Below are 26,188 nucleotides of genomic sequence, written 5' to 3' on the forward strand. Positions count from 1 at the left end.
TACAACTATATTACTTTTACAATTAAAAATGTTTAAGTGAAGGGGCGCCTGGGTGTCTCAGTCGGTTAAGCATCTGATTTCAGCTCGGGTCATGATCTCAGAGTCCTGGGTTCCACCCTGCGTAGGGCTCCGGGCTCAGCAGGAAGTCTGCTGCCTCACCCCCAGTTTGTGCCCTCTCTCTCAAATAAAATTTTTAAAAAAATTTTTAAGTGAAAATCATACAAATTAAAACAAATACTTCAAAACACTAAAAATTTCTTTCTACGCTATTCTTCAGAGACACTCTTGATTTTTCTTAGAATAAAGTAAAATCCTATGTGACAGTAACACTTAGAATCAGCACACCACAACCCAATCTCCATCAATGATCCTGAATACCACACACTACTGAAAAGCTCGTGTTTGGAAACAAAAGTGCAAAGTTCATCCAGTACGTTGTTCAATGACAACTGTATATTCAGAATGCTCTACTAAGCTGAAAGAAACACTCTGAACAGTTTTGCCTTTTGTGTCAAGCTATCCCCTTGTCTAGACTCCGAAGGTCCTTGACAGTAAGGGCTGCACATTTTGTATTTCTCTATTTCTGCAACCTAAATATTTGATACTTTGTATGTCACTCATACATGTTCGCTGATTGAACTGAGCAAACAAAATCATTTCCTGGTAGTTCTTTCAAATTTCTAAAGGAATAAGGGTGAAAACTAAAAGGGAATCATCGATGTGACTTCTTTGAGCAATGTCATGATAAAATCTATCCTGCACTCCTCGTGTGCTCTACAGCAGGATTTCCCAGCGTTGGTACTACTGACATTTTGGGCAGGAAATTTCTCTGTTGGGAGGAGGTGGCATCCCCACCTCAAGATGTTTAGCAGCACCCCCAGAGTGTCTACGGACACAGCCAAGTGTCCCCTGTGGTCCAAAATCACCTCCAGCTGAGTACTGCTCAATGGTTATTAGAAAAGAATTAAATACATATTCTATACCCTACAATCACCATCTCAAATGCACAGACCATCTCCTAACTCATCCTCTTGCCCACGAAATGATCAACTGCCTTTTCCTGTCCACGGTTGTTGATTTCTGCTTCCTCCTTTTCTCGAAATCTCTATATACAATTAATACTAACTCTATTTACTTTTTCCTCATAAACATTTCTCAAATTTGTCCTTTTCTTTCCTTTCCCATCTACTTAGGTCAGGCCCTTAGGATCTCATGGCGGATTTACCTTTCAAGACTCATCTCTTCCCTACTACTCCCATAAGCGGACTGGAATTTTCTGCCCCCCCCACACACACACACACTCTTGTTTTCTCAAAACCACGGTCATGGCCCATGCTATTTCCATGTTCATGCGAATACCATTATTTTCATGAAAATTATCAATACAAGGAAGCTGAGGCTTCTTGATAATACAGGAATCACAGAGGCCAGCTTCAGCACTGTACTATCAAACACTCTCAGAATCATCCTACAAAGATTTACTGAGAGCCTGTGAGGTAGACACACGTCTCCTCCATGTAACTGGCAACAGAATAAAGTAGCTGTAGATACATTTGCACACTTTCATGTTCCCACAGGAGAACCCCCGTAACTACTCCGTGTCAAAATCCTCCAATTTACCGCTCAGAGTTTGGTGAAGTAGGTGAGACATGGACTCTGCTGCAAGACAGCCTAGGTGGAATCCAGGCTCTGCTACTATGTGACTTCAAGTGAGTTATTTAACTTCTTTCTGTGCTTAGGTTCCTCATCTACAAAATAGCAATTAGAGAATCTACCTGGTAGGGATGTTACGAGATTTAAATAAGTCAAAGTGCTTAGAGCAACGCCTGATACATATTAGGTATTTAGTGCTTCATAGTAATGACAGAAAGCAGCCGTCTGTGAGTCTCTGATATCATTAAAATACCAAATTCCTTTTCCTCATTTGATACCAGGGAATCCACAGACACGTAGTACTCTCTGGCAGTCACATATTAATTAATGATGGGGAGAAAAAATATGCCAACTGTGTGACACTGTGCTAAGTACTAGGATAAACAGATCAAACAGTAGGACATAATTCCTATGCTCAAGAAACAGAAGTCTACTAGAGGTAACACACATACTACCATGTGAACTGTGACAATGCAGGCACAATGAGTGTACAGGAAAGGTGCCGACCCATCCACAATGAAAGAATTAGGCAAGGTTTCCTTTAAAATATTTCTAAAGAATCTTGGAAGACAAAATAAGGAAAAAGGGATTGGGAAAATAAGACACAATGCCTGAAACAGTATGACTGCTGGTAGATCAGCATGGCTGGGGCACAGGAAAGAGGTTAAGTGGGTAAGATATAAGAATAGAAAAGCAGGCAACATATTTAGGGTGATGTATAACATTTAGGAATTTAACCTGATTTTGAAATACAAGAAGACCCACTAACAGAATTAAAGTACTGGAATAAAATATCCGAGTTTTTAAAACCTACTCTGACCACAGCATGGAAAATGGATTGTGAAGGCAAGACAGGAGAGAGAACAGTTAGAAGACTGCTGTCTCAACACATGTAAGAAATTCTATGCATTGACCCAAGATCAGACAACGGAGACAACAAAATCCAAGCTATTACAGGGTAAAATTAGAACTGCTTGATGCCTGGATGTATGCAGGCAGGTCAGACAAGTAATAGTTCCCAAGTTTTCTAGCAAGGAAGAAAGAGCAGATGGTTACGTCATTACCAAATAGAAAATACATTCCCGAGACCTAAGAGAAATCTGCTATCAGTGCTTTACTTGTCTTGACTGGTCCTTTCATCAAGTGCAAAATTACAACAGTCCATAGAAAAACTGCTTCCTCCTAAATAGACGGGGATTGCCACCAAATTATTTTTTTAAACACTGCTTAGATACTATCTCGGCTCTTCAGAGTTTTGCAAGTTAAATTATAACATGTTCTTGGCACTGGGGACATAAAGATGAGTAATAGTCTCTGTTTTCAGGTAACTTTCATTCTAAATGTGACGGACATGTAGACAGACAAGACTGAAAGAAAATACAGACAATGAAATTAAAGAGAATTTTGCAGGAGACAAGTGCTATGACTACAGCTGAGCAAGTGTACCACAGCACAGGGAGTGAGTAAGAAGAAAGAGGCAGGAGAGAAAAATACATCCATACATCATGATGATGAACTAAATGTCAGGTAGGCAAAAAATTGAGCTCTTAATCCCTAGGACTCTACATTAAATATGAATATAGAACACACTGGGTCTGAGAGTCTTTCAAGGTGAAGAGAAATTGGATAGAAACCTGGATAATCACATTTGCAGAGCAGAAGAAAGGAGAGCTCCCACTAAAACACGGGAAGCAATTTATGACCTGGGAACGGATGAGGCAGCTTACAGAAAGGGAAGGCTGAGAAGGCAGGCAATGGTGGAACTCAGACTAATAAAGGAGCAGGCAGAAAATAAGTATTCGCATTCCTTGTAGAATCCTGACATGGAATCTAGATTCATGGAATCAGGCAATGTTGTGAGCTGTATTTTTAGAAGTCACGTGGCCCAGTCCCTCATTTTACAGATGAAAATTTTAAGTAAATTTCTAAAGATCACCTGCCTAATTAATGGAAATTTTGCTTCTTTTCTCCCGGCTGCTTCCAAGACATGTTCCCCTTTCCTGTTTCTGGTTACACCTCCTCCAGACTTCATGGACTTGATTTTCCCAAGATTATTGAACCAGGTTTATTTTGAAGTTAAATGTATACAAAAACTGCTCAATCAAGTGTCTCTATAAACTGTTAATGCTTTGTCAAGATCATGATTTTGTGATTTGAAGTGAGGTTAATCATTCAGATCTACTCAGATGCTTCAGGTAAGTTCTTAAAATCAGTAATTCTGATTTCATGTTTGCGTTTCAAAATCTCCAAAGAATCTATTTGGTTAGAGCCTAGTAGTTAAATCTTTCTCTGCTTACCAAAGAAGTTTCTGTTGATACAATTTTAAATTCCAATGGGAAACTGGAAGGGTAGGCTAGTCTTCCCCTAATAACACATGCACACTAACTCCTCAACCTTTTGCTGGTGCTGATTTTAGGAAGGCAAAGCAACACAGGCTCTAAAGCATACATCAAAGCATAAGGCTATCAATTTTAGGTCATACATGATACTCCCAAATTCTTACCAATGATAACTCCAGACCAAAATGATATGACTTGAAATCAAAAACCTTTACTGTATATTCTCATATTGCATATATTGTTTTCTGACTATACTGTAAAATATCAATATAAAGTATATGCCTCACCTCTCCAACTAACCTATAAGCTCCAGAAGGGTATTTTTTGATGTGTTCCACAACATCCAGTCCAGTACCTAGCACATACATACTAGGCATGCAAATATTTAGTAAGATTACATAATTTTATAGATGGAAAAAGTAATATATTCTCTAAGCCAGTGATTCTCAGCTTGGGAGGAGGATGTGGATGGAAAGAACAAGACCATCCTTGCCCCTCTTCCTTTGAAAACCCTTGTCACTGGAAGATACTGATGCTGACAAAGTGCTGTATCTCTCAGATGTCCTGAGACAGAAAAATAACTGAGAATAATTTATCTGGTGTAAAAATAATTTTATAAATGAAGAAGTGAGGTTCATGTAAGTTAAACAATTTGACCAACCCAGATTAACATTCTTTGCAAATTATAACCACCTACCTCTTTTGACTGGTTTCAGGTTCATAACTAAAAAGATGTTTGAAGATCTGCCTCAACTCAGGAAATTAGTTCAGATGACCTTTTAAGGTTCCTGCCCTCATAATCCTATTTTTAAAAATAACTAGTTAGCCTATTCAGTGAGACTCTCTCCATATATATAATTAATCTCTAAATAACACCAACTGTAAAAGTTTTTAACACTTTTAATACTATCAGGCACATCAAATAGGGTACTAGTTAATGAAAACTTATCTAGGAAGTAATACTTTTAAACCCAATTACAAATAACCAAGGTGTGTTTGGTTTTTTTCCCCACGTAAAATCCGTAACTAAACATGAGAAATATTACAGGGGACGTGTTTAAACTGTAGGCTTGTTTATCTGATGGCATTAAGTAATTTCAAACTTGAACAGTACCTACAAAGATGTAAAAACACTAATATAAAACACTAGTTTTTGTTTTAAATTAAAAATGCTTTTCACAATTTTTTAATCAATGTTTTTCAAGTATTCACTGAATCAAACTGGGATGTGTAAATTGATTCTACATTTAAAAATGTGTGCACAGAGATATAAAATGTAAAGAAGGAAAATACAGGATACAAAATTTTATGTATTATAATTGTATATAAAAACCTTAATAAGATAAAGAATAAATATGCATAGAAAAAAATGAAAAAAATATGGCAAAACACAAAACTATTATCATCTTTGGTAAGAAAATCATGAGTGACTTCTCCCCTTTTACTACATTAAGGATATATTACTTTGATATTGAGAAAAATAGGAGGTGAATAGGTGATTTGAAAGATTTCAAAAGGAGAAAATAATTCTTTGTATTTATAAGATTAAGATAGGAACATTCAAAATAAATCTACAACAGATTCTGAATGTAAGACAAATTTACAATTTAAAGTCATTCGAATCAAAACACCTTGAGTTTAAAAAACATTTAAGATTACTTAGAAAGAAAAGAGACTGGGGGGGGGGAGTTCCAGGTAAGTATAGTTTTTGCCATCAATCATTATTGTTCTTAAAAATGTTTCAAATACACCAGTACATACAGGTACACTCACACACAAAAATAAGATTTTCAAAATTTCAAAGAAACCAGTGTTAAATTTTCAATGAAAAACAACTATTTCAACTACTTCAGATATGAAATCATTTCAGTGAATCTGACTACATACTTAAATTCTAGTTACCAGATGTACATTCAAAAAGTACATCAACTAGGTTACAGAGAATAAACCACTTCCTTCAATATTACAGCTGCACGGACTGTGATTTATTCAGTATGAATTATTTTTTCACTTTAAAACATCTTTTACACAGCAAAATTTGCCTCATCAAATCCCCCATGTACCACCACCTGCTATCACACAGAAGAAAAAGTTTTACCCCCAAAATATCCATTGGGATCAGATTTCAATATAAATATTGCTGAGCCAGCAATCTTTAAAAATTAAAAAACTTTAGATGAACAGATTTCAACCTGTATATTACTTTAGATTATATATCTTCAATTAGCATCCACAAAATTTAAAATCTAATATATGTAACGAATTTAAAATATGGTACTTTAACCATTCCATAGCAATAAAATTCTTGCTACTTCAAGAGTTAAGGAATAAAGACAATACTACATTACTAATAATTTTCCTTATAAAAAAGCCATTTACATTTTGTTAATATTGCTGTGATAAAAATTTTGTTAGACCAGAATTAGGAACAAAGCCTTTTTATTTTATAGAATAAAATTGTATATTTCAAAAAATATATCAAGTGTCCCTAACCATTCTTTCCTAGACCTCCTCTCACTTATTCTAAACTCTCCCTGAGAAACCTCATCTGTATTCCTATCCCTGGGATTATCTACCCTTGAGACTCTTCCTAACCAATCTTCTTAATACTTCACGTCTTCAATTTAGGCATGAATGTATATTTGAGAAACACCTCTTCAACAATGCAGAATAACTAAATTTAATGAGTTCCTACTATGTGCCAAGACATGCTATAATGGCTTAATACAGGATTTCATTTAACATGGTAACTACCCTAAAAAATAAGAACTATTATTATCCTAATTTTGCAAATGAGGAACTTGTGACACAAAAGGTTAAGTAATTTGCTAAAGGCACAAAGCTAATAAGTGGTTCAAATGAAATATAAACCCAAGAAATCTACACAAGTACCAGTGCTCTTCTCCAAATTACTGTGGAAACTAGGAGTGAGAATCAACTTTCAGTCATAAAATCACAAAAACACTAAGCATTTGGTCAGAGAAAAAGGTACAGAGGAAAAGTCTCATAGTACAGATATGAGCTGAAATAAGGGGAAAAAGTTTACAAGAACCTTGTTGAAAACTTCAAGAAAGAGGTCCAACTTAAAAAAGAGATGATAAGTAAATATTAAACTGTATTAATCAAACGTAAAAGGCATAAAATTTCATTAATATTCCCATTATCTAGGTGGTGTTCACACTGTTTTATTTTAATGACTATAACATACACACATATGCACACATACCCCAGCCTACACAGGTTCAACCTAATCCTTATTCCCACCTAATCTTCAATTTCTTTCCTAAATTCTACCTTTGGGATCTTCCAAGAAAATGGCCTTAAAGACAGGAAGAGGCTACTGCACTGAATAACTCTAAAAACACTGAAGTTTTAAAAGGATATACAAAAGGTCATATACTAACTGCAGACATCATCGTGAATTCATATGTGGGACCAAGAGTCATTCCCAAATGATTTAAGAAGACCTGGTAATATCGAACATTACCCATATCCAGAAATAATTCTCTTATAATAAATGTAATGAATTTTAGAGTAATTAGTAAAAGGAAGAAGGTAACGGAAACCAGCACTGTTTTAAGAGACTACTCTATGGTAGAAGCTGGGTTCAATAAATCATAATACATTTGAAGTAGATAACATTATTGCTATTTCAAAGACAGTCCAGGAAAAATCCAGTCACTTTACCAAGTCCTGCAGATAACAAATGAAAGAGCGAGTTTGCAAAACAATACTGACCTAATTTGAGAGCTACTATCCCCTACTACTGTACCACGCACTACTGATCACAGCATAAAAGCTGACGCATTGAAAATCTGGAAGAAAATGAAGCCTGACCCTTCTTTACACACCACACAAAAATAAATTTTAGAAGAATTAGAAGTCAAACATGATAAAATTCACATAATTCTCTCAAAAGAAATTTTAGTATGTTTATAACCTAGAGACTGAGTTTTTGGAGTTTTTTTTAAATCCAAGACTGGAAGCTAGTAAGTTAAAAAGACAGATATAGTGACATAAAGTTTTTAAATATTTCTGTAGAAAGAGAGATGATAAAGAAAATAAAGACTGGGAAAATTACTTACAATGCATTGGATTAAAAAAATTTATCTCTTAGACACTGTCCTTAGCCACATATTTATGGATATGCCTCTTCAGGCAAGGGAAGCAAAAACAAAAATAAACTACTGGGACTACACCAAAGTAACAGTGAAGGAAACCACCAACAAAATGAAAAAGAAACCTCAAGGAGAAGATATTTGCAAGTGATAATATCCGATAAGGGGTTAATATCCAAAATATATAAGGAACTCACATAACACCAAAAAAACAATCTGATTAAAAAACAGGCAGAAGACCTGAACATTTTTCCAAAGACATACAAATGGCCAACAGACACATGAAAAGATGCTCAACATCACTCATGATCAGGGAAATGCAAATCAAACCCACAATGAAGCATCACTTCACACCTGTCAGAATGGCTAGTATCCAAAAGACAAGACATAACAAGTGCTGACAAGGATGTGGAGAAAAGGGAACCCTTGTGCACAGTTGTTGAGAATGTAAACTGGTGCAACCACTGTGGAAAACAGTATGGAGGCTCCTCAAAAAATTAAAAATAGAAATACCATATGATACAGTAATTCCACTACTGGGTATTTACTCAAAGAAAACAAACACATTAATTTGAAAAGATTTATGCACTGTGATGTTTATTGCAGCATTATTTACAATAGCCCAGACATGGAAACAACCGAAGTGTCCGTCAATCGATGAATGGATAAAGATGTAATACACATACACACACACACACACACACACAAACACACACACAGGTATATTATTCAACCATAATAAATGAATGAAATCTTGCTATTTGCAACAACACGGGTAGACCTAGAGAATGTTATGCTAAGTGAACTAAGTCAGAGAAAAGACAAACACCACATCATTTCACTTATAGATGGAATCTAAAACACAAATGAACAAAAAACACCTCTCAGATACATGGTTGCCAGAGGAGAGGTGGGTGGGGAGATAGGTAAGGAAGGAGATTAAGAGGTACAAACTTCCAGTTATAAAATAAATAGTAATGGAGATGAAAAGTAGAGCACAGGCAATAAAGTCAATGATAATGTCACATGGTGACAGATGTTGATTACACTTACTGTGGTGAGCACTGAGTAATGTATAGAATTGTTCAATCATTATGTTGTACACTTGAAAGTAATACAACATTGTATGTCAACTAAATTTCAATAATAATTTTTTTAAATTAGTGTCTGTAATTCAAATTAATAAGGAAAAGACAACCTAATTAAAATGGACAAAGGATACAATTAGCAGTCCACAGAACAAGTCCAAATGGCAAATGAATATATGAACATACTTGACTTCAGTAATGATCACAGAACTGCAAATTAAAGTAGCAATGATACATTAACTTCTCACTTGTCGGACTGCCCAAATCAAGAAAAGTACTAATTACCTACTGCTGGAAAAGGGATGACATGTAATAACTTTCATAAAGAATGGTCATGCCTATTTAAAGCAAACAATACACTATTCAACATAGCAATCCCGCTACAGGATATCTATCTCATAACATCAAAAGCCCTGGCTCATAAAGATATGTTTGCAGATGTTCTACAAACAGCGTTCTTCATAGAAACAAAAATCAGAAATAAAATAACTGCCCTTCAATACGGTAAATTTTTAATAAATTGTAGCATAGCCACGTCATGGAATATTATAAAATCACCAAAAAAAATAAGTTGGAAATATCCTAGTTGACAATATAAGGAAAATGATAGTATTTTGATAAAACATTAATGAAAAATCCCTGTATGTGTGTCTATTTTTACGTATTATGTGAAAATAAAGAAATATATAGAAGAATCTATATCAGGCTATTAAAAATGGCTAAGTAGAGAGAAGAGCCAAAAGGGGCTTAAATGAAAACATCATGAATCATGGGGGGAAAAAAAGCCTAAAAAAGTCAAGGGCTGAAGGGCACTTGATGCAATGAGCACAGGGTGTTGTATGCAACTGATGAATCACTGAACTCTACCACTAAAACTAATGATATGCTATGTTAACTGGTTTTTTTTAAAAGAAAAAAAAAGTCAGAAGTCATTTAAGCACCCCAATACATTAGACTTCAATATAATCACCTTTAAAAAAATTTATTTATTTATTTATTTGTCAGAGAGAGAGAGAGAGCACAAGCTGAGGGGAGCGGCAGGCAGAGGGAGAGGGAGCTGGGAGCCCGATGAGGGGCTCAATCCCAGGACCCTAGGATCATGACCTGAGCCGAAGGCAAACACTTGGGTGACTGAGCCACACAGGCATCCCTAATATAATCACCTTTTAACTGTACTTGCTCCTTAGTTGGTAGTGAAAGAGCACTTCATTTCTCTGAACTAAGTCACTCAGCACTTGGTGAGCATTTTCTATGTGCCACACACTGAGCCAACAGCACATCATTTTCCTTCTCATAGAAACTTCCAAGTTAGGTACTGTTTTCTCAAGAATAAGTGGTATTTTATGCAATGCCAACAGCATGCACAATGCAGCACAGATAAAATTTTCAGGAACACACAGGTGACTGTCATCACAGCAAGACTCCCAAAAATGGCATAAAAAAGTCACCATCTCTGACTCTTATCCAGTCTATTAATGAAAGAAAACGTTAATACAAATATATAATCCATCAGTGAAATATAATTATCCTTTATAAAATAACATTAGAAATGTTACTGTGATTAAAAATTAAATGTAAGAAGTAAATTAGTACAATCTTTCTAAAGGGTAACTTCATAATATGTAGCAAAAAACATTAAAAATGCCCATAACTTTTTAACCAGCTACTCTATCCAATACTACTCTATAAATACCTTTTATAACAGAATTGAAAAAACACACAAATGTACAAAATGTTTGCCAAAGCATTTTTTTGTAATAATAAGTTGAAAACCTTAAGTTCCTAGAGTAAGTGATTTAAATAATAGAATACTATGAAAACCTAAATTTGCTGGCATACAAAAAAAAAGTCTATGGATTGTTGCTAGGGGCGGGGAAAATGAAGAGCTGTTTTGAGTATAGAGTTTCAGTTTTGCAAGATGAAAAAGTTCTGGAGATTGGCTGCAAAATACCATGAATATACTTAACATTACTGAACTGTACACTTAAAAATGGTTAACGTGGTTGTCTCCTTGGCTATTATGGATAATGCTGCAATAAGCATGGGAGGGCATATTAAAAAATGGTTACTATGGTAAACTTTATGTGTTATTTTACCCCAATTAACAATAAAATTGAATTTTTAAAAATTTTTTAAGTATATATGATTAAATTAAAATGTGTTTAAAAAGTGATGTGTAGTCCCATTTAAAAAAAAAAGACTAAAATTCTCTCTATACAGAAACAGATACACAATCAATATATAAAAGAGAGAAGGACATTGGTATTAGAAACATCTTACTTGGAATGTTGGTTTCACCATGTACTAGTTTTGCAGCCTAGAGCAAGATGTTTAGTCATTTTTGAGCTTCACATCCTCCAGGTGTAAAGATAGGATAAAAATAATCCCTACATGGGGTGCCTGGGTGGCTCATTCAGTTAAGCGTCTGCCTTAGGCTCAGAGATCATGCCCCGTGTCAGGCTCCCTGCTTAGTGGAGAGCCTGCTTTTCCCTCTCCCTCTGCAGCTCCCTCCCTCCTCCCATCTATGTGCCCCCCGCAAATAAATAAAATCTATTAAAAAAATCCCTACTCTACATGATTATTGTGAATATTAAAGGAGATGAGATAAATAGTACAATATTCAGCATGTAAGTGTTCATTGTCTACTGTTACTGCTTAAATGCATCAAAATGCTAATAACTCTAAATTCTGGATAATGGGATTAGGTACATGTTTTTTCTTTCATTACCTCATTTGAATTTTTTAGTTTTACTCAATAAACACTATTATTTATTTAAGCTTTTGCCTTAAAATGGCACGACACTAGCAACTATAAAAAATTAAATTTTTCAAGATTTTAAATCAAACAGAATTGTTGCTCAAGAAATGGAAGACCACAAAGCGATTAAAAATTAAGTAAATGAGAAAAGGCCTTCACTTCTTAGGACTGCTCATTGGCAAGGATTTGGAAATTGATACCAATTCTCTAATACATGAATGCCATGTCTCTTAGTTAAGTCATACCGGCAAAAAATACTTGAAAGTAATTTTTGAATACCTCACTGATGATGAAGCTGATTTCCCTAACAAGGGATTTAATTTTATCCTTAAGATAGTTATCAACAAACACCAAACAAGGTTAAATTATTACAATATAAAACTTTGTTGCAAGTACAATGTAACCATGAAAAAAGGACTGGAGTTCAACAGAACTCAGTTTGAGTTACAGTTTGCCTCTCAATACTCATGTGAAATTAAGTCAAATTATTTATTTAATTTGGGCCTCAGTTTCTTCCACCTAACTCACAGATTCTGCTGATGACCAGGAGAATACCGGAGCTACTACAGAGCTCCACGGGCAAGTCTGTGACCTACATCTATGTCTCCAATGGCTACCACATGCTTTTCTGATAAAAAGTGAACATGAAAATTAAATACTGGCTAAAATGTATTTTGTCATTCGCTTCCATTCTACTCCTTGCTGAAGTACTCAGCAATGCTTAGTATGTACACACATTAAGCACTCAAAAACATACTAAAAGAATTGTCTGAGAATGAAACATGAAAGTATACACCTGTAATCAGATTATAATTTCTATGGTTTAAAAAAAAAGTAATTAGGCCTAAGAGAAAACTCTGTATTTAGCATTCATGCAATTCTTCTATGGTACTGGCTCTATCAAGAAGATAAGCTGTTTTGAAAGTCTCAAGCAAATTCTTTTTAAATTAAGCAATTAGTGTTTAAGTTTTTCCAGTGTAGGTGTACATACAAAGAGAATCTTAAGACCTATCTGAAAACATTCTGAACCAGATGAGTTTCTTCAGCGAAATAAACCACTTCCTTTCAAAAGCCCACATAATTTTAAAGCAGAAAGTCAATTAATTCTGAAGTTTTCTGTACAAGTATAAAATTCTTCTAACTGCTTGAATAAAATTACTTAGTGAAAAACTAGTGAAAAAAATTTTCAAAGAAAAAGATATTTTAAAGGGACATCAAAAATGCTGTAGTTTAAATTAAATATGCCTATTTTAAACTCCTTACAACAAAGGATTAAAGTAAAATGAAATATGTATTTTAAGCACATTACTAAAAGTTCACATAAAAGTGTTCATAACATCTCATATTAGTAAGTTTTCTTTGTAATACAGACTTTTCAAATTAAAACTGGGATTTGTTCTCAGGACAAGGATAAAAATCTTGCAATATGCTCTGAGAAGAAAAAGGAGGCTGCATCTACCCTAAAAATCTAATGTCACTTTCTCTTCCATTTATAGCTGGGTAATGTCGAAAAGACAAATACAGCACAATAAAGACGTAGGAAAAAAATGATCCTGTTGCAGGCGCATTTACAACTCTGCTTTTACCTTTTTTTAATTCCTTGTACCTTCTCTAAGTGAACAACCTACCATTAAGACTCAAGAATATGAAAATATTGAGTATAGTTATGAATAATATTTTACAGATATTCAAATAGAATACAGACATACTATACAAAGACTGTTTAACAGAGTATTAATATTACAAAACTAGCAAAGCGATGCTAGAAAATACCACCTCACTATGTAAAATTAGAGTTTATTTTCCAAATGAAGGGAAAACAAGATGAAATTCAAAGGAAAATGAACAGATTTCTAAACAGTATGGGCAACCCAATATTACTTAAGACAAACCTTAGCAAAAATAGTAGCTCTACTATAAAGTATGCTATTGAAATACATTTCTCCAAAGCCTCCAACACTTTTAAACAATCAGTTCTTTGAATGATCTAATTAATTTAAATAATTACTGCCTACTTTATTTGTAAGGCAATGGAAATACCAATTTTAAGAACTGTAAAAACCGTTAAATTACATATGATTCCTTTATCAGACTTGCAGACCAACCATTTTTCTTAATGCTTACTGTTTTTTAGGCCAACTATTTTTCTAAAAAAAAAGGAGAAATAAACCCAATGTTAGAAAAAGCCTCAACAGCCATCAAAGAGTTAAACCTCAATCACACAATATCCGTGTAAAAAGCTATTTTTCTTCCAAGTTAGGTTGACTAATCATACAATTGTAAAGATAAATATTAAGATTTTTCTGCCAAGAACTCTCCTTTCAAACAATACTATATGTATCTCAATTTGGATGTTTTTCTAACAACAACAACAAAAAGAGCCTGTGTTACTCAGTTTTGGAGAGTGTTTTCTCTCTTGGTAGATTTAAGGTAACAAGGAAAACACCATCAGAAAACTAAAAGATTGTCCCAGGATTTTACTCCCTAAATATATGCTCGTTTAGCAGTCCACTCATATTAATGTATAACCAAATTAGACAAATAAACCATTTGAAGGTCATTTATATTTGCTATTGATGATTTTCTGTATTACGTATGTCAACAAAAGGAACTAAAATGTTATCTGAATTAAGGAGACACACTGACATTTAATGCATTATTTTAGACATCAGAGTTCTAATTTCATTAAACCATAACAAAAGGCTAATTTTCACACAAGTATTAAGTTCCCGTTCCAAAATTCTAAAAGTACAAAAACACTGAAAAATTCTCTAAATGACAAATAGGTTTCCTTCTATATTGTTCAGCAGTATGTCATGATCAGGTCAGGGTGATATGGACAAGTGGAATCACTGTATCTAAGCATTTAAATCTTTGGTACAAGGTCTGCCTTATTCATGAGTCTCTCAAATCAGTCTAGCTTTACAGTTGGAAGGGGGGTGTTTAATCTGATCACGTGCTTTAAGGAAAAAATATCTAGTTTCTATTCCATTTTTCTCCCAAAACACACACACACACACACACACACACACACACACACACACGGCGGGGAGGGGGGAGCAGTAGGAGAGAGAAAGAGAACACTAAGGATAAAAGAGAAGATGATAAAAATACCAGGAGAAAAAGTTGGAAAGCAAGCCTGCAGAACTCAGAAATACACAGGAAGGGAAAAATACTAGAGAAATAAAAGCCGCACTAAAAGCAGCAGAATTAGACTAGCCAGCAACATTACAACACTAGAAAACGGTACAGCAATGTCTGCAAAGCCCTCCACAAAAGAAAGAGTGACCCAAAACCATTATTTGTCAATTTGTCACTAAAATATAGGCCATAGAATCACTTTCAAATATTCAAAAATTTGCGAAATATTTCACACGTATATTTTGCAAGGAGGGGAAGGTGATCTGTCAAATCAAATGTCAAAGTCAAATGATACAAACAGAAGCCTAATCATGAGAAATCTATTTTAAAATAACTATGGTTGGTTTGAAACTATGGAAGCTCTGACTACAGAATAAAATAAAAATGCTATAAATCTTGGCAATAAAAAATATGAATAAAAATATAGAACAAAAAGAGAGGGGGGCAAGTATGAGAAAGTATAACTTTGCTGAGCTCAACTTTTAAATCCAGCACTCATTAAATTAACCATTTAAACTTAATAATTCAATTAGTAGAAGCTTAAACATATTATAAAAGGTATAAATAAGAACTGAAAATATCAACAAAAATTATGAGAAACAGAGTGGAGGTGAAGTGTATATTAATTTCTTCATCCTTCATAATGACATCAACACATACCTTTTAGGGTTGGCAAATTTAAAAAGTTAAAGTATGTTACTATGTTACAAAGACAGTACAAATCTCCAAGTTATCAGAGTACATACCAAGTCAAAATACAGACCACATATCACAGAAAGCATTCTATCCATCCTATCATTCCCATAAACGAGAAAAACTCACCTATTAAAACAGTCTCTGACAAATGCAATTACACACATCTACCGGAGGCACAACTAAACCAAAGTGATTCAAGACACTGAAAGCAAAGGATGAACAAATACAACTTAGAGAAAGCAGCAATCATGACATTGAGCAAATTGAATTTAAGTCAAAAAGCATAAAACAAATCATAGGGGAACTTTTCATTAATGAAAACTAAACTTCAAATCCACAGAAAGATCATGTGTCTCTATCTATCACAAGGCATAGGGTAAAACCTGTAAGTAGTAACATGAAATAAAATGCAAGGATCTTATTATATTTTATGTCTCTCAGCTTATAACTACCAATTAAGGAAACAATTTCAGTAAGAATACTGAACCCTGTAACAATTTAAAAAGTAACTAACAAGGAGTGCCTGGGTAGCTCAGACAGTGAAGCATCTGCCTTTGGCTCAGGTCGTGATTCCAGGGTCCTGGGATGGAGCCCTGCTTAGGCTCCTTGCTCAGTGGGGAGTCTGCTTCTTCCTTTTTCTCTCCAACTGCCCCTCCCTGCCACTCCTGCTTCTCCCTCTTTCTCAAATAAATAAAATCTTTAAAAATAAATAAAAAGTAATAAAAAAATAACAGAAATGTATCATATTTTGTATTCTTCAGACAGAATGCATACTCTTTTGACAAGTGCCCATGAAACCATTCTAAAACTACATCGGGCCTCAAAGAAAAACCTCAATATACTTCAATGTAAAGGGCATAGACCACATTCTCTGGTAACAGTACAATGAAACCAGTAATCATAACAAAAAACAAAAAAAACTCCCATAACAACCTGGAAATTGTAAAATTCTTTCAGATTCTAGGCTTAAAGAGGAAATCAGAATCAAAACTGCAAATTATCCAGAAAATAACAGTAACTCTAAAACAACCCAGAAAATAACGATTCTAAAAGAACCCATGAGCCACAGCAAATGCAGTATCCATAGGAAAACTGTAACTTCAGAGACCTAAGTAAATGAGACAGAATGTGAACAATGCATATCTACTACAAGGCAGTGGGGAAGAACAGGAAAGGGTAGAGCTAGGACTCCGATCTAACAATTTATTTCTTATAACAGAGAGAGATCTGAAACTAAACGATGGGTCCACAAGTGATTGTTACATTACTTTCTGAATTTTTCTGTGTTTGCAATCTCATAAATTAAAAGTAACTTCTAAGATAAAGAATTAAAAATGCATTTAAGTTAAATGTTCCACTCACAAAGGTAGAAAAAAATGGAAAACAGATTTGGTAATAAACAGATAAGCTCACAAACTAATGAAAAAATACCAGTAGAGCTAATAATTAATCCAGGAACCAATCTTTGGGAAATAAAACAAAGGTAATAAAAAAAAAAATCAAGAGGTAAAAAAAAAGGCAGGGGGGAGGAGTAAAGTAGAGGGAAGAAAACAGTATTTAAAATAAGAACAGAGATTGGGGTGCCTGGATGGCTCAGTCTGATGAGCCTGCAATTCTTGATCTCGGGGACCTAAGTTTGAGCCCCATGTGGGGTGTAGAGATTACTTAAATAGTAGTTTTATTAAACTACCAAAAACAATTAAAATGGCAGAATAGAGATGTAACTGCATATAAGAATCTAAAAAAATAAGACAATGTTTGCTATAATGCTAAACAAATACATCTGTCAACCTGGATGAAGATGATTTTCTAAGAAAAACAAAACATTCAAATTGACCCTAGAACACTGAGGAATATAAATCCTTTGATGAAAGGAATAATTTCAATGCTCTTTAAATCAGTTAAGGATAAAGAAAAACTCTAAGTTCTCTATAAAACCATCACAAAGAGAAACCAAAACCCAAACACATACATACAACTGCAAATTAAATTTATGAATAGATGGAATAATTCTGAATAAAATATTAGCAAATAAAATCCATCACATTAAAAGTACAACCTAGCATGACCAACTAGGATTGTACCAATATTACAAGTCTACAAGAAAATCTATTAACTAAAGTTTAACTTTTAATAATGTAATGTCAAAAGCCTTTTGCCACCTATAAAGACAGTGTATTTTCTCCACAAAGCTTCTGATGACATTTAATATCTTAATAACAATTACAACTGGATTTTTTTCAGAAAATTGGACAAGCTGTTTCCAAGTGAGATAACTCACGGAAACCATGAAAAAGGAAAGAAGAAACAAGATAGCCTACAAAACATAATCAAAATTGTGTAATTGCTACAGTAATTAAAAATCTGGTACTGGCACAAAACAAGACAAAGAAATGGAACAGTAGAGTCCCAAAACAGAAGAACTTAGTGCATGTCAAAGATGACAGTTCAAATAAGGTTAAGACAGAAAAGGGATATGTAATTCAACAAAAGGTACCGTTACAAAACCAGCTGTTGGAAAGACAAAAGATGCTGGTGAAGAAACTGGATTCCTTGTTACCCCCTAATGGCAGCTGGATCAAAGATTCAAAGGTGTTTAAAAAAAAAGAAGAAGAAGAAAAAAAAGAAGAAGAAGAATCTGTCAAATGTCAAATATATTAGAAACAATGAATAATGTTTTAAAAAATTATCTTGTAGTGGAACAGAACTTTCAAACAAAAACCTTTAGGAGAAAGATCAATGCATTTGAATGTACTACAATTAAAATTCTGTCTCATAAAAACAAGCTGGGAATCAGAAAAAGTATTTTCCATGCATATAACAAAGGACTGATTTCTTTACCATTTAAATACATGTGTATGTATGCATGTGTACACACACGTCATTATGAAAGAGAACAAGCAGAAAAATGAACAAATTAAGACAGTTCCAAGAAAAAGAAATACAAATAGACTTAAATATACAATAAAGCAGTTACCTTCACTCTATTGAAGACATATAAATAAATGGAAAAATATTTTCTAATTATCAGGTTGGTGTAATACCAAAAAGAGTAATAACCATATCTGTCAGAAGCTCAAGAGAAACACTGACAAACTTGTGAGAAGGAAATCAGTACAACCTCTGCTAAAGATAATTAGGTAGTATCTATCAAAAATTTGAAGTATATATTTTTGTGCTTAGAAATCCACTTTCTAAAAATATACAATGTTCATTTCGGAGTCATTAGCAATAGCAACTGAAAACACTTAAAAATGAGTATCGACAAGGGTTGTTTAATGTACAACCCTATAATGGAATTCTATACAGCTTTCAAAAAAATGAGATTGATCTCTACATAAATTGTAAGGAAAAATCTGCAAAATGCTTTGGTAAATGACACAGACAGAGAAGTGTTATGTATCTTCCCATTTGTCTAAAGATATATATGTAGGTTCACATATGTGGTATACAAGTAAAGTTTCTAGAAGAATAATACAAAAGAAGCGATTTGTTTACAGATTTATTTACAGCTTCCTGTAGGGAACAAGAATGTGGGACTGTATTAAGAGTGAAACTTGCTTTCTACTTTAAACCCTTTCCTACACTTATGAGCCAGACATATTCTAAGCTGAGGAAACAGCAGTGAACACATAAAATCCCTGCACCCATAGCAATTTCATGGGGGACATGGGGATCAGTAGGGAGACAGGTAATAAAAACAATAACTGAGTACACACACACAATGTCAGATGATGTAAGTGCTGTGAGGAACAATAAAGCAGGGTGACAAGGGGAAAGGACTACATGTATTGGAGAAAGAGATTAAATTTTACATGGAATGCTAGTAAAAGGAATACAGTGAACTAGAATGTGTATGAAGGTTCCCCTACCCCAGGATTGGGAGTAAAGTGATATATAAACTACAACCTGAAGGATGATCAGCTGGGGGGGAAGTGGGGATGGTGGCAGGGGCAAAGCACTATATAGAACCAGAAAGAATTCAGGTGGGTTTGTTCTTGGGCAGGTTGGGGGGAGGGGCACACATGAACAGAACCCGGTTCCTAAAAGGTCTTATAAAATAATTTAAAACGTTTATACAGAGGACAGAAAATTAGAGCTAAATTTGGAAAAGTTACTCTGGCTGTAACATGTAAAGTGTTTTGGGCAAAATAAACCAAGAAGTAAAGAAAACAAATGTTTCCATAATTCTGCCCCAAACTAATGGTCTTTAAAAGGAAAAGTAGCAACAAGGATGGAGAATAGTGGGTCAAAAAATGTACAATCTATCCTTATTACTCACAGTTTCCATATCTGCAAATTCACCTGTTCACTAAAATTTATTAGTAACCCCAAAATCACTATGTGTGGCACTTTTGCAATCACGCCCAGACAAGTGGAGAGAAGCAAAAAATTTGAACCCCCACATGCACAGTCCCAGCTTAGGTCAAAAAGGTGAGATACTCTGCCTTCTTGTTCTAGCTCTCACACCATAAACAAGTACCCTTTTCATGATCCATTTAGTGTCACATTTTTCACATTGTGATTTTAGTTAGCAATTTTGCTGTTTAAAATGGTCCCCATGAACATCGTATGTTAAGTCCTCCAAGGTAAACATATATAAAATTCTACCTTTTGGAAAGCAAGAATTCTAAGTGACAAACATCTTAGAAGAAATTCTTTACAACCAGGTAGTTTCTTTTTTTTTTTTTAATTTGTTTACAGGAACATAAAAGCAGGTATCTTTAGCATAAATTATTAAAATTCTGTTCTGAAGGATCAAGCTTATCTAAAAAATCCCTATGGATAAACTGTAATGTTTTCTTATTTAAAAGAATCTCACAATTATAATTTATTTTAATGTAGCTTTTACAAAAATGTATATATACACTCAAAATGACAAGTCTTTTACACCCTAAAAATTAAAAATACAATGTACAACTGTGAACACTGGGCCTTATATAATTTTAACAGAAAACTAGTAAAGAAATTTCTATCAACACTTCCCTGTCTGGTCAACATTCTCTTTGTTTATATAAGTAACAAAAAACAATTTTTAGGCTACTACTAAAATGACTCTAAAACCAAATACATACTTATAGGAACACAAAACAAAAAACTTGTTGATACACAGTCTTCAAGGTGTAACTGTGTACTTGGTTTATTTGTAATGGTCCACATAAAAATTCAGGGTCAATTTAAAAGGAAATAATCACATACAAACTCATTACTTTTCTCTTAAATGTGTTTCACAGTGCTTCCTTTCATATACAAAGAAAAGCACTGTACTAGTTTGATCTCTGGTGTGACAATCAGTTGCATGACCTGCCACTTGGACACTAAACACGAAATATAACACACTGGGAATATTTATTACTACTTACATGAGAAGATAAAAGGGTAAAAGAGAAGTTCAAGAAAGAAGGATTCAAAGTCAAAAAGAAGTTAGAATGCCAGTTATTAAACTCCAAATAGGAAAGAGGTAAAACAAAAAAGAAAGAAAAGTTAAGCAAAGTATCATGTACATAAGTGAAACCCTAGTTCTTAGCAATTAATGGAAAGAAGAACCATAACCAAAAGAGCCAACCAAAGACTAGAATGCAAAAGGACAAAGCATCCAAGAACCATTTAAATCATGTAGATCATTTAAAGACAAAAAAAGGTGAGCAAAAATAGTAATTTTCAATGTCTTTTGTATTTTATATCACTTAGAATATAATTACAATATCACTTACATTCCTAAAGAAAAATGTTAATGCACTTGATCATAATGCAAATAAAAATGGCTTTTGCATCACAAAACTGATATTGGAATTAGAAAATTAACCAAAACTCTTAGCATACCTGAGCTACCAAGACAGCAGTCAGTCAAAAACCAGCAGCTGGTGCAGAATATGCACATAGTGCAAGCAATCATCGTCACTGGGAATGTAGCCGGAACAGGCACTGGTCTCTGTATCAACGGCCAAAGGCCAAGGGTGGAAGGGGCAAGGGGCCTTCTTGGTTCCACCCTCTGAATCTCAGAGACTGTGACACTTCCTTAGTCAACAAGGCCATATCATGCATGTGCCTGACGGACCAGTAGCCATGACAAGGGAAAGAGGGAGACCTATTTAAAAATTGTTGCGTTCCCTATCACTCTGCAACATAGCTTTCCCCCTAAATAAATAATCTTATAAATGGTATTTACAATCCTAATCAGTCAACAAAAGGAGACCTAGTTCACTCTGTAAGATTTACTACATGGCTTAAAAGTATTGTATTTCCACTTGAAAATCTGTTATAAAAGAAGGTAAAATAATAGTACCACTGTTCAATTTCAATATGGGTTAAATAAGTATTTGTGGGTTCATGTGCGAAGTGGACTACTTGCATAACACTTAATCTACTGGAATTATTGTCAGTTCCAAACAGACTCATAGAATATAATTCAATTCTAAGTGGGAGACTGCCCATACATAAATCTAGCTGATGAGTTGTATTCTAATTTTGCAAAATTACTAAAAATGTTTCATCGAGGTTTAAAACTAGGAAAACAAAATCAGCAGTTGAGATAATTCAAACTTTAAAATCGACCATAAAACATAACGTGATTTATATGCTCTCCTAAGCACCAGTATGATAGGCACTGAAATATGCAATTAAAAACAAAACCCGAAGACATCATGAAAAAAGTGGTCAAGAACAATGAAGACGTAATTCTGGCTTTTCCCACCAAAACACTGCATATAAAACATCATACACAGCTAAAAATATTGGAATGTCATTCTGAAAACAAACAAACGAGAAATACAAAAAAAAATTATCAAAAGCATAGTGACGTAGCTGCCAGAGAAAAATATTTCTTTACTGGGAAAAGGCCAGCTATTTCATTTTCACTAAGAAATAACATTTTAGATACTATTTCCTGCAAGAAATATTAGTAATACAATATCAGCATATTCATGTAAAAGACTGTAATTCCTAATTCGTAATTTTCCTTGGTATTCCTGATTACTAGAAACTATGAAGCACAAATTCACATTAGTCAGATGTCATTCTCAGCATCAGTAATTCCTCTCATACTACTGATTTCTTCCCCTAAGGCAGTGGTTCTCAAGAAAAAGTAACACATCACAATCACCTAGGGACTATTTGGAAAAAACACATTCCCAAATGCCATCCCTCAGAGGCTGATTCACCATGTCTAGAATGAAGCCACAGTTTCTGTGTTTTGAAAAAATTTCCCCAGCGATTCTGATTGTTACCTGAGGACTACTGCTTTAAGGGATGAATTACATACTTGTTCTAGCAACTAGAAGAGCTCTTATTTCGTCTACCATTGCTGAAACTTTGTCACTGTAGTACACACAGCTGTCAGTATCAAAGAGGAAAACTCCACATTTCTTTACTTACAGTATTAAAAAAAAAAAGGTAAGAGATCTGATAAAACTATCTATTCAAACAACATGCAACCATACTTGAAAACACTTTCTATATATTTATTTTAAAGTGTGCACTTAGGACAAATGGTTTTGAAAAATGTATAAAAATAATTTATGTATTAATCCAACTTTAATATATACATGGTCCCTTAAAGGATTTTCATTTTATTATCATCAAAAATGTATTTCAACAACCTCCACAGTATTCTTAAAAGTCAGGAATTTTAAAATTTTCTAATAGAAAAATTTTAAGTATTCACCTACAGAAAAATAATGAATGGGAATGATATTACTAATATTTTAAAATATAATTACGTCTCACCTATGCTATGCCACGTATCATAAGAAAAATCTTTATCACTAAACTATAATAATTCCAAGTGGCATTTTTGCTTAAGAACGAAGCACAAAAATACTTTATAAAAGAAAACATCTCACTGTAAAAACTTATAAAGTTGAATACTTCAAACAAAAATATCTGAGAGGTTTGATTTCACAATATCAAGTTTCCATATGCACTTTGTAAACATACACCCATTTTTAGGCTATCAACTTAAATAAAGCCAGTTATCACTAAAAGAAGATATAGTAAAAAAAAAATTTTTTTTCAGTGCAAAAATACATATCAACTAAAGCTATCAACTGACTTAAGACAATTTTAATATAAAAATCACAACCTGAATCCCATAATATAATTCTACAGACTTTAAATTAATTGAAAACAAAAGCTCTACAATTATCAAGTTTTCCTTTTGTCACTATTCTCTAGTGAAAGCTTTCTTTTGATTAGCTTTTACAATGTCATCAGGAGATGCTGATTTGAAGTCAAATGGTGTTATTGCTATAAGAGGACTTATTTCTTTGTCCTTTATGTCTTGAACTTGTCTACTATAAAGAAAAGTCTTATACAGGTCAAGGGTGCGTCGCTTGCAGCTTTTCAGTGGGTAACGAAGACACAGTGTTGAAGCAAAAGCTGAAGGTCTAGCAGCAAGGGCCTTGGTCCAAGAGAGAGAAAAAGGTGGTTTCCTAGTCAAAGAGCCTTTATTGGTTTTCTTATTATCCTTAGCAGAATTGAAACTTTTCCCTAACTTTGAACTTAAAACTTTTGTTCCTGATGTTGGAGCAACTGATGTGTCTACCATGTGTTTTGGAACAAAATCAGGGGTTTTTATAAGGACACTAAGATCAATCTTTGAATCTATTCCAGGTGACTTCATTTCAGATAAACTGAGCTTAAAAGAATCCTTCTTAATCTGAGAGTTGTCTATATCAATTGTTTCTGCAATCAAATCAGAAAGTGACAAATTCTCAAGGTCTCTTGTAGGAGAGGCTTTACAAAATGCCAAAGATGACAGAGATCCTGTTAATTCTGATACTCCAGTAGAAGATGGACACCGATTTGCTAGCTGTGACAGGGGAAAGGATCCCAAACTTAGATCTGTGAAACTGGCAGATGACTGGTTACAAAGATCAGATAAAGTAAAGCACTGGCTCGGATTGTTTTCTTTGTGTTCCTGAAACTGCTCAGCTAGGGATGGACTTTCACACTGGGAAAACTGCAAATTGTCATTTTTTAAAATGTAATTCTTGGCACTTTGTTCAACTGAAGAAACATTTCCAACTTCAGTCATTTCACTAGCATTTAAATTATCATGAGCCCTATTTTCCAATGAGCTAGTTAAGACCGAAGGATTATTTAAATTTCCTATGCTGTTTTGTACTGGAATGTTTTGTAAATCAGGTAGTAAATTATTTTGAGTACATAAAGAGTTATTAGGTGTTATGTTCTTTATCATTAAGGATTTTAAATCTGGTATTTCTTTGAATGAAGAATCATCTTTGGAAACACATTCAGATTCATGAGGTCTTAACACATCAGCACCTAGATTCTTTGAAAACAGACTTGCCAGACTATCTGTGGTTGATAATCTGACTGATGGCTGACTTTTACAAGAATCTCTTGGCATATCAGCAATTAGGTCAGCTAGTGACAGCTCTTTTGTTAACTTACATGATTCTAGTTTCTTTTCACTTTTAGGTCTGCCAAGTTTCTTTTTTTTATGGAGTAAATAGTGACTTGGTACAACTGAGGAATTAGGATATAATCCAGATTTTGCTACTGGGCCAGAAAAATCAAAGGGTTTGCTACTATGATCCAAATGGTTTGCGGATTGAGGACCAGAGCTTTGAACATTATCAGCTGAAACTTCAGAGGAAGATAATAAGACTCCTTACCTTACAAAAGCCATTAATTTTCAGATGAATAGGTTGACATATGCAGAAGACAGTCACAGCAACCAAAAGGAAACATGAAATGAGGCATTTAATTACTAAATGTTTTGATTATAACATGAATAAAGTGATAAAATATTTGATCATTATTTAATAAAAAGTGAACACTCTGAAAAAAACAGTAATAAAGGAATTTTACCTTCCTTTAACCATCTAAAGTGACCTTCATACTTTGCTCACTGATACATACAAATATAAGTGCCAAGTTAGTCAATATTCTAATTTTCACAAATTTTATAATGTGAGGTTTTAACATATTTAAATTATCATCAGAATTGTCAAATTCAAAACATCTAAAAGACCAATGAAAGGAACTAGGTTCATCTTCTCCTATATTTTTTAATGTATTAAAAACAAGCAAACAAATAACAATCTGTGATTTCTGAAATAAACTATTAATAAAGATAAAATATTACAGACTCATTTTCATAAGGTCAGTTACAAGTGCCTCCCCATCAAAATTCTTTTAAAATTTAAATAGAAAATAAAAAAACCACCCTTATTTCATGGTAACAGACTGCATACAACTTCGTATGGTAAACATCTAGTCTTCAGGATACAGGAAATATTAACCCAGTTAAGAAATCACCATGCTCCCACTGACAGATACCATACCAATTATTATAAAGATCTCTACTTCCCTTCTTATGCCAATTAAATTCAAAAAATAACTCCAAATTCTGTAAATTTAAAATTAAAG

The 26,188-nt window shown here is 33.9% G+C and overlaps 1 protein-coding gene across 3 annotated transcripts in view; it reads right to left on the minus strand.

Moving 5' to 3' along the window:
- HBS1L (HBS1 like translational GTPase) overlaps positions 1–26,188 on the minus strand; it is an 81,899-nt gene that overhangs the window by 43,069 nt on the left and 12,642 nt on the right. The window contains exon 5 of one of the 3 annotated variants that reach the window (XM_011219522.3): positions 17,404–25,426. The exons of the other annotated variants lie outside the window; for them this stretch is intronic. Coding sequence (XP_011217824.1) covers positions 23,955–25,426 — 1,472 coding nt within the window. The 3' untranslated portion in view covers positions 17,404–23,954. Of the gene's footprint in view, positions 1–17,403; positions 25,427–26,188 lie in introns of those variants that run through there. 3 annotated transcript variants of the gene reach the window in all.

This window comes from Ailuropoda melanoleuca, chromosome 10 (genome assembly GCF_002007445.2).
Source record: "Ailuropoda melanoleuca isolate Jingjing chromosome 10, ASM200744v2, whole genome shotgun sequence".
NCBI classification, from domain to species: domain Eukaryota; kingdom Metazoa; phylum Chordata; class Mammalia; order Carnivora; family Ursidae; genus Ailuropoda; species Ailuropoda melanoleuca.